This window comes from Chelonoidis abingdonii, chromosome 10 (assembly GCF_003597395.2).
Source record: "Chelonoidis abingdonii isolate Lonesome George chromosome 10, CheloAbing_2.0, whole genome shotgun sequence".
Classification (NCBI taxonomy): Eukaryota; Metazoa; Chordata; order Testudines; family Testudinidae; genus Chelonoidis; species Chelonoidis abingdonii.
This window is the reverse complement of record NC_133778.1, coordinates 47,036,328-47,052,788: the sequence shown is the minus strand read 5'-3', so window position 1 is coordinate 47,052,788 and position 16,461 is coordinate 47,036,328. Positions and strand designations below refer to the sequence as shown.

At 42.8% G+C, this 16,461-nt stretch overlaps 1 protein-coding gene across 1 annotated transcript in view; it reads left to right on the top strand.

The window, feature by feature from the left end:
• Positions 1–16,461, top strand: part of SLC4A10 (solute carrier family 4 member 10) — a 334,643-nt gene that overhangs the window by 20,369 nt on the left and 297,813 nt on the right. The window contains exon 2 of the mRNA XM_075070163.1: positions 13,235–13,304. Coding sequence (XP_074926264.1) covers positions 13,275–13,304 — 30 coding nt within the window. The 5' untranslated portion in view covers positions 13,235–13,274. The remainder of the gene's footprint in view (positions 1–13,234; positions 13,305–16,461) is intronic.

Below are 16,461 nucleotides of genomic sequence, written 5' to 3'. Positions count from 1 at the left end.
ACTCTAGTTATATCTTTGACCTTATCAAAAATTTATGAGATCTACAAAGTGTGTTTAAAAAAATGCTGCATAGTCTGACTTTTTAAAACCAAACCCATTCTCCAAATTTATTTTTTGAAAAGCTAATAAACTATTAAATGAGCAAGTAACACAATATGTAACAATTTTTACACCATTTCTACAGTGCATAAAATTGTAGTATAAAGTTGGTGTATATTCTAACAATTTACATGTTTATTTTACCATCTGGTAAATGTGTAAATGATATTTTGAGAAGCACATTTCAAATTCACTTTAACAACTTATCCCTGACAATATGTATCCTATCTTATGTACTGACTGGAAGGTTTTTGAAAACCTCTAAAAGAGAGATGAATCCTGCAACAAAATACACTAGTGTTGTAGGGATTTTTTTGTTAAATGTTGTTAGTATTTAACACCAAGTTTAGCATGAAATGAAGGGATTTTGCTATTGTAGTATTTTGCTAATTAGTGGAGTTATAGAAGCATTTCAGATTATTCTGTGCATTAGAGTATAGAGGATCATTAGATTTCTTACAGAAACCATAGGGTGCTTAGGTAGCAATAAAGAAATAAATACATTTTTTGTAAGTTGTTGTATAACTGTATCACCACCTTTCCAGGGGGTTTGAATTTGCTATCTCTTGTGTCTAAATATGGGAAGCTCATTATTAAATGTGTTACAACAAAGCCCAAGCGGATTGCTTTTTTCATGTACTTTAACAGCACTTTGACACTTTGGCCTTCTGCCTTTTTATTTTAGTCTTCTGCTTACTGGTCTCACTGGAATAAATAATAGGCACTTTCTTAAGCATTATAAAGTAGAGAATAACTCTTATACATGCTTTCCTAACCAGTAAAAATCTATCCCCCCATCCCTAAACAAAAACCTGGTTCTGCAATCAAATCTGTATGGAGTACATCTCCACACTAATTGCCACCTGACAAATCCACAAATGAGGCTTGAGAGCAGATTTCAAATGTAGGTTTAAGCTAAATTGTGCCTTGTATTAGTCTTTTACTGTTTACTAAGGGCAAGACTTTGAAATGCATTTAGGCAACCAAAGAAGCAGATAAGCACCTAAATTCATCTGAATATCTGCACCAAACATCCAGACTTCGAAATTCATATTCAGTCAAAATTCCTGTTGGCGTCAATGGGAGACAACAAGAGTTTTGCCTGAATAAGCCTTGAGGAAAAACTTCATGATTTATCCCTAAAGGAAAAAAACTAAAACTCCTTAATAGTTTCAGCAATACATTTTTAACAAGTATGATATTTTAGAATATTAAACCACATATTAAAATAGATTTTCTCAGTGGTAACATAAATATTACATTTGTATAGGCTTCTTAGTAAGAATTTGTAATTCTTACTATCTATTTTATTAGCTATAGAATTAATTTTAGTACTGTACTCTGCATATTGAAAAAGACTAAATCCTACAAATCAAATTCTGTTCATCATGAGACTTCATACTTGTGTTTCAGTATAATCAGAAATGACATTGTTAGCAAATTGTAGGTTTTGTTTGTTCAGCTGTATTCCCTTTGCTGATTGGCTTACTCTGCAGCAGCTCATTGCAAAAATGCTGTCAACTTTATGCAAACCATTTACTGCTTTTAAAAAAGGAAAAGCCCTCTCAGCAACAGAGTAATAGACATTTATAATGTCTACTGCTACAAGAGAGCTTCATATAGATAAATAGCTAGTTAATAGATAAGGTACCAGTAGAGAGCACTCAAGACCATATAGCATAGTACCTACATTTTGTAGGACCAACAAAACTCCTTGCTGTGCACTGTAAATAGTATTATATATGCAGCTGTTTGTCAGCTGCTAATATCTAAATATTCAAAGAGTTAGACTTGTAACTGGCTTTAATTGGAATCACATGGCAAATCCTATAAAGCACTTGGAAAATCTGGTTGTTAGAGTCCAGAGGATGCTCCTTCACAAAATACAAAAGTTTGAAGGTAGGCCTAGCTTATTTAGTTAGTTTCAGCCTTTGACTTTAAGCTGCTTAACTTCTGTTCATTCATATTACAATCATAACATGACAATTTATTTTTACATGAATCTTAGGTCTTGATCCTGAAAATACTGGTTAGTAAACATAGCACTTACTGGCACAAGTGCTCCCATTGACTTCAAGGTCCAGTACTGTGAAGGGGTCCACTCATGGCCACCTGAAGTCACTGTTATTTTAGTGGAATTCCATGCAGACCCCATGTGCCCTTATTGTTTGAAGACACATAACCAGGCCATTCCAAGAGTGGGTTTTTTGTAAAGCATTTTCAGAAAAGTTAAAACAACAAACCCTCAGCATTTTGATGCGAGTCCAGGATGGAATACTAATTCAGTGGTATGTGTCTTGTGGTGTTTATTCTTTTGCCTTAATTTTAATTTTTTTTGGGGGGGGGAAGGAATTTAAAACTTTATTTCAAACTCTGAAGTGAGTCTTCTGTTTATCTTTTCAGTGTGACTTTTTATCTTACAGATTTAAAAAAATGGACTAAAAGAGAACACTAAAAAGCATAAATATATGTATGTCCATTGATAAATTCATTTAGGACTGCCATATGGAGAGGCTCATTATGGGATCAGGTGGAGCACAAAGCAAATTAAAGTTATTACTTCTAAAGGGGGACCACTGCCCTGCTCTCTCTAGCTGCCAGAAACCTAAACCAATGAGACTGCTAAAAAATTTAAGCTGAGACTAGCCATGTAGTCTTGCACCCTATTGACAGTCAGTTTTGCATTGAGGAACACACCACCAGTAACTTCCTGGCAGCTAAAATAAGGAGGAGGGAGGGAGAAGTGGTTATTTATAGAGAAAGAGGAGTTGGCTCATAACAGCCAATCACCTGAATAGCAAATGGTATGACTGACGATAGATGGAGAAAAGGCAAGTCTACTGGAAAATAACATTTAAGGGCCAAGAAAAGACATATGGCCTGTCTATGCTTGCATTATAAGACTAGATACTATAAATTAAGCTACAGTATAGCCCAACATTTTAACCTGAAAAATCTTGCACATGGCTGTAACGTCTGGTTTTTCATTCTTCCAAATTCTTTAGCTAACGTCTGAGCAATTTGTAAGGTTTTTTTTTTGTTTTTTTTTTTAATAATGCTGACTTTGATTTTTTTTGTTTTTGTTTCAATGTTCAGCCATTGAATTGCTTACTGGCTAATGTTTGTCCTTTTGGGGTCCTAAAGAAATCTTGCTTTTGGAGTAGTCTCTTTCTTTCAAAGAACTTGCAAAGGTGTATCTATGCCTTCGTTTAAAGCACCTTATATTGTGAGAGGCTAAATAAGATCTAAATACAGTTAATTAATTTAGAGACATCTGGCACCTATTTGTGAATTTTTTTTCTAAGTAGTTATGTGATAATACTTAGTGCTGTACATCTTCAAAACACAGTACAAGCTTCAGTGCATTGTCCACTCACTTTTTGTTACTACTTGTGTTCACAATTTATGTATGTGGGGGTATTTATTCCCATCTTACAGTGTGCATATTTTGAGTGCTTTTAATTTCATGAAATATATTTCAGAGGTTTAGATTAATGTGATCTTTGCCTCTCAAATGTAACTGGATTTCTTGGCTTCATACCAGTGGCCATTTGCATCTATATCTGAAAATCACCATGTCGTTTGGAATTAAATCTTTACTAGAAAGACCAGTCTAGACATTCAGATCTATTTTTCTATCAATACCCATTTGAATCGCAATTAACTGTCACTCTAGTTAATGGGAATAGAAGTTACACCTGCAAATCCCCCCTCCCCCCCATGCATTTGTGAGAGAAGAGATCCTCTCAGTTTAGTTAACCATCTTCTAGTCACCTGACACTTTCCCCATTCCTTGTGAGCTCTGAGGTATTTTAATTAAAGCCTTCCCTTTCTTTCCCCCCATTCTCCTTCATTCAGTTTGTTGGGTTGTAATTTTTGTTGGCCTGATGCCTTGGCAACATTTGGAAATTCTATTTGCCTATCAAGACTGGTTTGATCAGGAAGCCTTTTAAACTTTTGGTTCAGGCTCCCAGAAATATCAGTCTTATTACTGATCCACTTCCCACTCAGGTCCCTTCATAGCCCTTTAATGGATTATTTGTTATGTATTGAAAGAGCTCCATACTGTTTGTTTCATTTCCTTTATGATGTAGTCTTTCTTTTTTAAAAAATACTACTTTAATTTTAAACTTCTAAGACTGTCTTTGGGTCAAATTAAGACGCTGCCTGAGCCAGAATTTGCCAGCTCTGTGGTTACAACAGTAATAAAAAGAATACTTTTGCCCTTCTATAGCGCCTACAATCTGAGGATCTCAAAGCACTTTATAAATGACACCTGTCTCAGATGGGTAAGCATTTTATTCTACAGATTGGAAAATGGAGTCAAAGACATGAAGACTGTTTGTTTGTCAAACAAAACACAGACTGTGGTGGAGCCAGGAATAGAAATCAGGGGCTGAAACCTCATTTCATTGACACAGATTTTATACTAGCATAATAGTTTACATTGAAACATATGCATTAGTAGGTCAAAATATATTAAAATATGTAGAATATATGGGTTTTTATTTTTGTAGAAGAGAGTCCATGACTGTTTTTACTCTCAGAATCTTACTTTCAGTAGTAAAGATAGCTCACCCTCCAAACTTCTTAAAAATGCCATTATTCCACAGGTGCATTGTGCTGGAGATTGCACCACTAAATCGATAAATGAAAAGGAGAGACAAGAAAGTAATTGGGTTGCTTAACTATAGGTAAAATAGAGACTCAATGGAACTTTCCCATAATAAGTATGGCAGGTGACCTAAACTTTGAGAATCACTTCTTTAGATGAACTGGTGATGAGTATATGCCCTGAATGTACAGTACCATCCAAATGATGTCATGAGTCTGCTAAGTCTATTAACTCCTTATACTTACCATAAATATTACTTGCATTTGGTTTTAACTACAAATAGATGAGCTTCGTATATTGCTAGATTATTTAATGTTATGACCAGATCTGAGACCCTCCCACTCTCCTAGGTCACACTGTAGCAGTGGAGGGTTACAGCTGCAATAGCTCCTCAACTTTTCTGCAGAAGATGGCATGCTAATGTGTGGTTTGTCACCTCCTAGTGGCTAGACCACATATAGAGGTTACAGCTTTTGAGCAAATGACCCTGGTTCTTCAGCTAAGGCAGCAGAGGCTCTCAAATCCAGAGGTTCTGGGTTCAGTCTTTCCAGATGTTGACCTATCCATAGGTGTTGCATTACACTGGGCTACCACTCTGCAGTGGTGACTATCTGGTGGATATGTGCAGTCAGAAGGCCACTTGCACTAGTGCACCATGTGTATCAAAAGCCTCTCTAGCAGGCCAGGGTAGTGAACACTTATGGTCAATCCATCCTTCTCGCTTTCTACAGTAGAACCTCAATTGCTCTTCTGGGGGAGAGTCCCCTGTGCTCATGAAGGCTGGATCTGGTCTTCGGAGGATACTAGATAGTGCCTGTTAATTTCCACCCATGTCTGATATGAGGTTAGGAAATACCAAAGAAGGCGGGGAAGGTGGAAAAGTCGTAATGTGAATATAAGGAAGGAAAAGAACATTGACACAGTGATAGGCTTGAGGTGGTTACATATATTTACTACTTTGTTCTATCTAAACTGTGATGTATAATAATACTTGACACAGTGCTCTTCATAGGGCTTTGCACTAGCATTAACTAATACAACATTTCTGTGGATTATTATTGTGCAAGTAAAATTTTGAATCTACCGAGAAACTGAAGTAAAGAGGCAGAAGCCTAAATTTTCAATAGGAGTTGCAGGCACAAAGCACTTCTGGAAGTCAGTCCTTTGGTGTCTCAGTCTGGGCTCCCAAAAGCTGAGGCACTCAAAAGCTATGAACATTTGAAAATTTAGGTCTCCGTGACTTGTTTAAAGTCACAGTGGAAATTATTCTCAGAACTTGGGTGAGATCTCAAGAGTTATTGGCTCCAAGTAGTATAAAATAACCCAGACCTCTAGACTCTATCTTTCACAGGGACAGCTATATATTATATTTAATATAGTCAAAGTATTATATGATTTTTCTTTCTTGTTTCCCGGACCAGATAGTTTGTTACAGGATATGGAGAAGGTCAGTGTCATCCCACCAGCAGAATATCTGAGTGGTCCCAACAGTCGGTTGAATAAAGAGAGGGAGACCAAAAATGATGGAAAGTGCAGTGAAACTATCACTTCACAGTTTTTGATAATGGCATTAAGGCTAGTTATTGTAGGAGGTGTAAGAAGACACGGTGGAGTGGGAGGCTAGCATTTAGGACAGATGGTAATGCAAAGTAAATGACCTTCTGGAAATAATCTTAAAATAAGATGCAGTCTAGTTATTTCCTGAGAAAAAAGGGCTGAATATTTAACACTGCAATTTTTCTAACAGTAATAGTATTTTATTTGAAAAAATGAAAATAACCATCACAAACTCTAAGTTTTTTAATAGTTCCTTGTTTGCCTAGCAAGTATTTCTAGACTGAGATGTATTGTGTGACTATGTGCTTGTAGGTTAGTTTGTGTCCTGGTGATGGCTAGTGTAATTTTTTGGGTTCAGTGCTACCTTGAGTGACTTCTAATGCAATCAGAATGCCATAGACAACACATTAGAGAGAGAAGGTGGATGAGGTAATCCAGTATCTTTTATTGGACCAGCTTCTGTGGTTATAGAAGCTTTCAAGCTACACAGAGCTCTTGTTTGGATCTGAGAGAGGTATTCTGAGTGTCATAGCTAAATACAAAATGGAACACATAGATTAGCATAAGTAATTAGTACATAGTCTAAGGGACCATTCAAGGTAGTGGCCCATTATCACCCCTGTAGTCATAGGACAAAAAGGGAGGTTAGTGGGTTAGAGTATTGTAATACATCATAAATCCAGTGTCTTTGTTAAGACCATGATTAATAGTGTCTAGCAAAGTTATGAATTTAAGCTCCCAGGCTTCCTTTTAGGATGAGGACTGATATAGTGTGATTGCTCTGTGAAAAGTGTTCACCCACAGATGATGTGGTGGCTTTTGTCTTTTATCACTTTCCTGTGTGAGTTCATTCAAGTGTGAAGTGATTGTCTGTCTGGGTTCACCCACATAGTTGTGGTTGGGGCATTTAATGCACCGGATGAGGTACACCACATGCTGTGATGTGCAGGTGTAAGACTTATGAATCTTGAAAGGTGTGTTGTGGGGGTTGTTGATCATAGTAGCTGTGGAGATATGTTCTGCAGGTTTTGCATCTGTTGTATTGTCAGCGTCTGGTTCTGCTTTGAGTTGGTATGTCCTGATAGTAGATAACAAATGTCTTGTATGCTTTAGCAAGTACTAGTTTATGTAATTTTTTGTTGACAAGTGTATGGGGTTTGTAGCATTTCCATATAAACTCTGAATATAGCAGATTAAGTGAAAACTGCTATGTCTTAAGCATCCGCTGACCTATTTCTATGCCAGTTTGGTTACTGTTATAGAAGACTTTTTTCTTTTTTCTTTTAGAAATATCTTTTACTTGTACCCTGGCATCACAACTACTCCAAAGTCAGACAGCAGTCTAATGTCATGGCATTTCATAATTACTTTAATCAGTTTTCTATTTTGTTTATTAACAAACTTCCACTTTAACAGATTGACATAATTAAGGGCTTGTTCCTTAGCTGTAATACGCAGATGCACAACTGATTCTTGTAAAATTAGTCACCATGCTTCAGCATGCATGTAGAGTTGATCATTTTACAATACAAATGGTATATATGCCAGCTGACTCTAAGGGTATGTCTACACTGACAGAGTTACAGCGCCGCTCAGAGAGCACCAAAGGGAAACCGCTGTTGTGTGCTCACAGTCAGTTGCTTGCGCAACAGCGTATTCATACCTGTGGTGCTTGCAGTGGTATTTGGAGTGGTGCACTCTGGGCAGCTATCCCACAGAGCATCTCTTCCTCTTCTGCTGCTAAGAGTTGTGGGAAGGCGAAGGGATCACGGGGCATCCTGGGTCCTGTCCCAATGCCCGTGATTCATTGCTTCACATCCCAGCAATCCCTGTGCTTCCATCCGCATTTGGCACCCTCTTTCAACGGTTTGTGTTCTGCATGCTCTGCCTCTTTGGTCTGCAGGAAAGGATCCCAAACTGTTGAACAGTGTGCTGCTTGGTCTGACTAACACATCACGACTGGCAGTGGAGTTATTCCTTAACCTACAAAGGCAAGAGGAGTGCAACGTTGATCTTGCCACATATACTAGCTAGGACATGAGATTGCTTGTGGCATTCAGGGAGGTGCTGACCACAGTGGAATGCTACTTTTGGGCTCAGGAAACAAGCACTAGTGGAGGGATCACATCATGCACGTCTGGGATGACGAGTAGTGGCTGCAGAATTTTCGGATAAGGAAAGCCACATTCGTGGGACTGTGTGATGAGGTCACCCCAGCATAGACGCCGACTCTGTGGGTGCTGCGGGGCTGCAGCACCCACGGGGAAAAATTAGTGGGTGCTCCGCACCCACCAACAGCCAAGCTCCCCTTGCCCCCTCTCTTCTCCTCACCACCACCTCCCCCCAGTGCACTGCGTCCTCACTTCTCCCCGTCCCAGAGTTTCACACCCACTGCCTAACAGCTGTTTGGTGGGGCTTAGGACTTTCCTGGAGGAGTGGGGATGCGGTGCACTCGGGGTAGGAGTTGGGGACTTGGGGGAAGGAGGTAGAATTGGGGCGGGGTGAGTGTGGTGCAGGGGTGGGTCCAGGGGAGGTTGTGGGGATCGAGCACCCATGGGGCAAAGAGGAAGTAGGCTCCTATGTGCCCCAGCCCTGTGGTGCAAGGACACAAGAATGAGAACTGCCCTGCCAGTGGAGAAGCATGTGGCGATTGCACTGTGGAAGCTGGCTACTCCAGACTGCTACTAATTGGTCACTAACCAATTCAGAGTGGGAAAGTCGACTGTTGGACTCGTGTTGACGGAAGTGTGCAGGTCCATTAATCGCATCCTGCTCTGAAAGACCGTGACTCTGGGCAACGTGTGTGACATTGTGGATGGCTTTGCACAAATGGGCTTCCCTAACCGCGGACGGGTGATAGGTGGCACGCACATTCCAATTCCGGCAATAGACCACCTAATCACTGAGTACGTTAATTGGAAGGGGTATTTCTAAATGGTTTTCCAGGTGCTTGTGGATCACCATGGGTGTTTCTCAGACATTAATGCAGGCTGGTCCGGAAAGGTGCATGATGCACACATCTTTCAGAACAGTGGCTTGTTCAGGAAGTTGCAAGCAGGGATTTTCTTCCAGGACCAGAAGATCACTGTAAGGGAAGTCGAAATGCCCATTGTGATTTTGGGAGACCCCACCTACCTATTAATGCTGTGGCTTATGAAGCCATACACGGGGCAACCTGACAGCAGCAAGGAGCAGTTCAACAACAGGCTGAGCAAGTTCAGAATGGCTGTTGAGTGTGCTTTCGGTCATTTAAAGGCCCTCTGGTGCTGCCTATATGGGAAGCTGGACCTGGTCGATGACAATGTTCCTATGCTTATAGCTGCGTGCTGTATGGCCCATAATATTTGTGAAGAGCAGGGTGAAAGCTTCACTCAGGCTGGACTGCTAAGGCTCAGCGCCTGGAGGCTGAATTTGAACAGTCAGAGACCAGGGCTATCAGAGGGGCTCAGCATGGGGCCATAAGGGTTAGGGATGCCTTGAGGCAGCAATTTGAAGCTGAAAGCCACTAATATTTGTTGCTATGCATGGGAGTGTGGTGCTTGTAGTGCTAGGAGGTGATTGTGATTGGTGCAGATGATGCAATATGAAGGTTTAAGATAATTGTCTGTTGCTTTGCAGGGCTCTGTTTGCTTTCAATTAATAGAATAAAGATTGCTTTCAAGCCAACACAATTCTTTTATTAAGCAACAACTGGAGGAGAGAGTTAAACAAAAAAACACATCAGCACTAAGGGGGATGGGAAAGGGAAGGAGGAGGTGAGGTCCCAGGCCAGCTAAAGATTTGTATATGTCCAGGAATCATATCCAACCTTCTCCTTTGGAGTACAATGCAGTAGGTACTGTACTTCAGCAGGGCTAAACTGCAAAGGGACGAGTGTTGAGTGCAGTGGGTACTAGGAGTCCGCAATGCCGTCCTGTGACGGGAGGAGTGGAATGCCACAGGTACAGACTGGAGCCACACGGTTGAAAACAGTGTGTTGTTGGTGTCTGAGGGATGCATGGGAAAGAGTGTTTTGACAGTGGCTGCAGGGGAGGGCAGGTGCCGAGCTGCTTGGTTTGCAGTGCTAGTATCGCCCAGAACATGTCCACTTGGCACTTCACAATGTTTAAGATCTGCTCCGTGGCTTAATTCTGGTGTGCTGCATTCTCCTTTTGATCCCTCTTCTCCCTGTCCCACCACTCCTTCAATTCCTGTTTGTCAGCTTTGGAGTGCATCATAACATCACACAGAAAGTCCTCCTTAGTTTTTCATGGCTGCTTTCTAATTCTGCACAGTCATTCTGCTGCTGATAACAAAGAGGGAGGCTGGGCTCCCAAGGTCATATCTGTGAAGCCAAAATCCAAACAATACTGCTTCTGTAAAATGTTGCAACACACAACACTGATTCAGTGCTTTGAAATACAACCAGTATTCATGCCTGTCGCTAACTGGCTGACCCCAGGCAAGCACACATGAGCCACAAGACCCCTAAAAAGGTGAGTGACCACAGGGGCAGGGAAAATCACTCTTCCCGGACCCTACTGTACATGGGGTATGTGGCTCTTGGGAAGAGCCAGCACTGTAGGGGGGCCTGATACTTCTTCCTGTCTCCAGATTTTCCACAGGCTGTGATCATTATGGAAGCTATCTCACTGCTGAGGGTGAGCAGGGAATCAAGGGAGAGTCTTCTCCAAGACTGTGGCTTCCGCCCTGGCCCCTATGTGGTTCACCTGTGTGCAGCAATGGTCTTTTGCTTCCCCCTCTCTCACCCCCGCCCCGTGACGGCACAGTGGCGTGGGAAAGTTACCATTATTGGGGCAAGAAACACAGCAGCTCTGCCAAAGAACTTGTGGCAGCGGATTGCGCAATATCTCCATGAGAGTTTTCTGGAGATCTCTTTGTCTTCATCACTTCACAGGAATCTGCCTATCAACAGCCTGTTCCACTACTCAGACTAGTAATGTGGTGGTATGTGAATCAGACAGACACAAGCCTGCTTTCTGCAACCCTCCTGCCCCCAACAACTTGCTTCAGCAATTCACAAAATCAAATCCATTTACCAGGGGCCTCCTCTCCTGTTTGTGCTTCACCACGATCTGACAGCTGTGACTGGCTAGCCTCCTCCAGGGTAGAAAAGAGCTCCTGACTGCATGCATCTCTGACCTTCGAGTCATCCTCTACCTCTGGGTCCCCCTCCACATCCTTGTCCAAGATTTCCTCCTCCTGGCTTGGTCTACTCTTGACTGGCATGCGAGCCACTGAAGTATCCACAGTGGCCTTTGCAGTGGAGGTGGGGTCACCACCGAGTATTGTGTCCAGCTCTTTGTAGAACCAGCAGCTTGTGGGCACAACACCAGAGTGGCAGGTTGCCTCCCACGCCTTGTAGTAGGTGTACCGCAGCTCATTCACTTTGACCCCACACTGCTGTGTGTCCTGATCATGGCCCTTTTCTGTCATGCATCAGGAAATCTGTCCATAGGTATCAAAATTCCTATGGCTGGAGCGCAGCTGGGACTGGACAGCCTCCTCTCCCCAAATGCTGATGAGGTCCAGCAGCTCAGCATTGCTCCAGGTGGGGTATCTCCTGGTGCGTGGAGCAGGCATGGCCACCCGGAAAGATGTGCTGAGACCACTGCACACATCACCAAGCAAACAGGAAGGGAACTTTCAAAATTCCAAAGGAATTTACGGGGTGGGGATGATGGTTGGTCAGCTGAGGGAAGGGCAGTAGAGTTCAAACCAATGACCGGAGAGGCAAGAACAGGCATTGTGGGACACTGCCCAGAGGCCAATCGCAGCTCTGTAATAGATTAGGGTGTCTGCACTGGCTCTGTGGCATTGTACCCTCAGTGCAGAAAGCTGTACGTCTCTTGTTGGGTTGTGGGTATGTGCCCCCCCCCCCCCCCCGTTTAACAGCGCTGCAACTGCGCAGTTGCTGTGCACTAAGTGGCTTGGCAGCATGTACACCCTCGGAGTTACAACGCAGAAAGGTGCTTTACTGCGCAGAAACTTGCCAGTGTAGACTAGGCCTAAGAATAAGATTCTAAAGATTTAACTTAAATAAACAATAGCAACGAAAGTCAGTCTGAAAGATGCCACTCTATCCTTTATTCATCCCATTGTTTAGGAGTAGCAGCATAAACAGAATAGGGTATAGCACCAAAAATTCAGAGGCTCCTATAAATACCTAGAGTAGGGAGAAAGTTCATTATTAGTGAAAAACAGCCTTAAATACCTTATGTCAGTTTTCTAGACTATTTTAGTATTTTAATATAGATTTATTTTTAGTTTTTAATTGTAGTAAATTAATTGGAAGAACTATACTGTTGATGTTTGGGTAGGGTTTTGTGGCCTGCCTTGTGCAGGAGGTCAGACTAGATGATCATATTGGTCCCTTCTGACCTATGAGTCTATGAGAACTTTAGCTACAATTTTCTTTATTTTACTACTGTAAATCTCTGCTGTAGTAGAGCAGTCTGCCCTCTGGTGGACTGAGATTACCTGTAATATTGTCTCTTGCCATTATTTTGTCAGAAAGCCTTTTGGTCATGTGTTGCTATGTAATTTTTTCAAGGATACTTTGGTGTATGTGAAAGTCAGAGGAGTAGGCAACAATGATGACCAATAGGTCTGAGAATCATATTTTTTAAAAGAACTATCTATGGTTTTATTCTGTAATAGATGAGAACTTAGAATGAGGAGCTGCAGGCAGAAGAGTTGAAGCCATATAGGACCTGTCAGTATTTCCACTGTAAATATCAAGCTTATTTGAAATAATATTGGGCTAAGTCTAGAGATGCTATTTATTCAGTTAACTTCATGTTTCATTTAATATTTTTGTTTTAGAATTTTTTAAGTTCCTAGTGGTCTAGACTTGGTTTTCCTTTTCGCTATTATCTAAATTAAAAACAGTTTGTACTTGTACATGTATTTATTACTTTAATTACAGAAATTAATATTGTGTAACTTATTTTGGTATCTTAGGTATGACCCTCGACTGAGACCATAACTACTTGAACACCAAATGCAGAGCAATCAAGTGTTAGGGAATAAGGTATGTGTATTTCATAAACATGGACTTTTGAGTTCTCTCATCTGCACAGAGCTTGAGCTACACAGGAAAACAGTGATGGCAGCCATATAGTTAGGGCTCTACCAAATTCATGGTCCATTTTGGTCAATTTTATGGTCGTAGGATTTTAAAAATCGTAAATTTCATGATTTCACCTATATAAACCTGAAATTTCACCGTATTGTAACTGTAGGAGGCCTGATCTAAAAAGGAGGTGTGTGTGGAGGGGATTTCAAGGTTATTGTAGGAGGAGTTGCGGTAGTGCTATCCTTACTCTTGCACTGCTGCCTGCAAAGCTGGGCCCTCAGTCAGCAGCTGGCACTCTCCGGTCGCCCAGCTCTGAAGGCAGAATTGCAAAAGTAAGGGTGACATAGTATGATATTGCCACCTTACTTCTGCACTGCTGCTGGTGGGGTGCTGCCTTCAAATCTGAGCACCCAGCCAACAGCAGCCACTCTGTGGCCACCCAGCTCTGAAGGCAGTGCAGAAATAAGGGTGGCAATACCACAGCCCCCTTAAAATAAATTTGTGAACCCCCCCTCACAACTCCCTTTTGTGTCAGGACCCCCAATTTGAGAAATGCTGGTCTCCCCTGTGAAAGCTCTATAGTATAGGGTAAAAGCATGCAAATGACCAGGTTTCATGGGGAGAGACCAGATTTCACAGCCCATGAGGCATTTTTCATGGCCACGAATTTGGTAAGGCCCTACTCATGGTACCCCATGGAAGCCGATTCACTTCCTAAGGAGATGCTTGTATGTATTTTCCTGAAAAGATCAATTATCAGAGGTCATTATTCCCTTCCAACCAGGGGAGTGAAAGAGCAAGAGTGGGACAGGACCTTGATTTTGTGTCTCATTTGAAAGATGGCTTCCTATTCCCACGCTGGGGCATTGGTTCAGTTCTGACTCAGAGTTCTGAGGGCTATGTAAGTATCTTACATAAGGTATTGTCTTCATTGCACAGGTATCCTGGGTGATCAGAACTTGGGCTTGAGCACCCAAACGTGAGCAGCCGCACTGCAAAGCTATACCTGACTTTCTGGGTCCTCATTGTTGCTGTATTTCGCTGTTTGTATTATTGAGACTTCTGGGGGCAAATCCCATAGCTCTTTGTGATGCAGTAGGTTGAGCTGATCTGATTCTTTTCCAGTAAACTGTAGGAGTGTTTTTTTTTTTCCTGGGTGCATGTGGGGGAAAGGGAGATTGTGAGAAGTAGAGCTGGTCATAAATTCTCCAGTGGAACGTTTTTCCATTGGAGAATGCTGATTCATCAAAATTGAATCATTTAATGGAGACAGTTCTATTTTGATTGCAATGGATCCCAGACATGATGGGGAGCTGAAAGCCTAGGAGGCTTCATCCCTGTTAACCCCTTCTACAAATCAGATAGCAATAGAGATGTTTTAAAACAAAAATCTCTCTAAAGGCCTTTCTTGTTCTGTGGCAATATGCTGGATCACACCGTTATTAATGTGTATTCTTCTCTAGGATTTAATGTTATGGTTCAAATATTAAGCTCTCTTGGCTGTTTCCAATCTTGTTTGCAAGCTAGCAAGTCCATTTAAAGTTGAAGATGGCCCCAGTGCTCTCCGGCACCCACAAAAGCAAAGCTCCTAATCACACATTCAAATACAAAAAGAAGAGAATTCTCCCCACCAGCCCTATTCTAAAAAACAATGGATTTCTGGTAAGATGTAAAATAGGCCTGTCAAAGTGCCCTCCCACATTGTAAGGGAGGTGAACTCAGTCCCTTTCTCTTCTATCTCCCCACACCCATTGTAACTAACTAGCTTTCTCCCAGGCAGGGCCACACAAACTTTTGAGGGTCTGGGTAAAAAAATCAGTAACTGAGGCCCTGGATCCTTCAAAAAACCCCAAGGGTGCTAAAACAATGAGGGGAGGCCTGGGGCTGGGGGTTGGAGAGTGAACCTGTCCTGCACTCACCCTGTAGTGTCAACGCCTCTTCCATGGGCTTCCTGTTGTGACCTGGCACACGGGGTCACAGTGCCAAATCTGAGTGCCACTGTGATCCATGTGTCACAGAGTATGGAGGAGTCCAGCCCTGCACCCCTCTTCCTGAGACTCACAGTGACTCTCAGCCAGCAAGTAAAACAGAAGGTTTATTGGGCAAGAGGAATGCAGGTTACAGCAGAGCTTGGAGGCACAACCAGGACCCCTCAATCAAGTCCTCCTGAGGGTTCAGGAAGCTTAATTCCCAGTTTGGGATTCCCTGAATTCCAACCACCCAGCCCAAAACCAAAACTGAACTAACTCCCTCCAGCCAGCCCCTTCCTTTTGTCCGGCTTCCCAGGCAAAGGTGCTGACCCCCTCCTCCCCTACCTGGCTCAGGTTACAGACTTAGGTCCTGTCCCTCACCTAAGGTCCTCCCAGGCTCTCCCATCCCCCCCACAGACAGTCCCTACTGCATCACATTTCTCCCCGCTTCGAGACTGAACTGAGCGGGGTCACTCTGCCCAGTGACCTGGGGAAGTTCAGGGCCCCCTCTCCGGGACAACGCGTCCGCTATCAGGTTGGCACTTCCCTTCACATGGACCACGCCCATGTCATAATCCTGCAGGAGCAGGCTCCACCTCAGGAGCTTGGCGTTGGCTCCTTTCATCTGGTGCAGCCAGGTCAGGGGAGAGTGGTCGGTGTACACGGTGAAGTGTCGCCCAAAGAGATATGGCTCCAGTTTCTTAATGGCCCACACCATGGCCAGGCATTCCTTCTCAATGGTCGCATAGTTCTGCTCCTGAGGTAGCAACTTCTTGCTCAGGTACACGATGGGATCTCTCTCCCCCTTTTCATCCTCCTGCATTAACACCGCCCCTAGTCCTGTGTGTGAGGCGTCGGTGAACACTATAAAGGGCTTGTCAAAGTCTGGGTTTGCCAGAACTGGGCCACTAACCAGAGCCTCCTTCAGCGCCTGAGAGCATCCTGCCACTGCTCGGTCCAGACCACCTTGTCTGGCTTCTCCTTCTTGCACAGCTCAGTGATGGGGGCAGCTATGGCACTAAAGTGGGGCATGAACCTTCGATAGTATCCTGCCATCCCAATAAAGGCTTGGACCTGCTTTTTGGTTTGGGGAGCAGGCCAGTCTCTGATCACCTCCACCTTGGCTGGTTCCGGCTATAGGC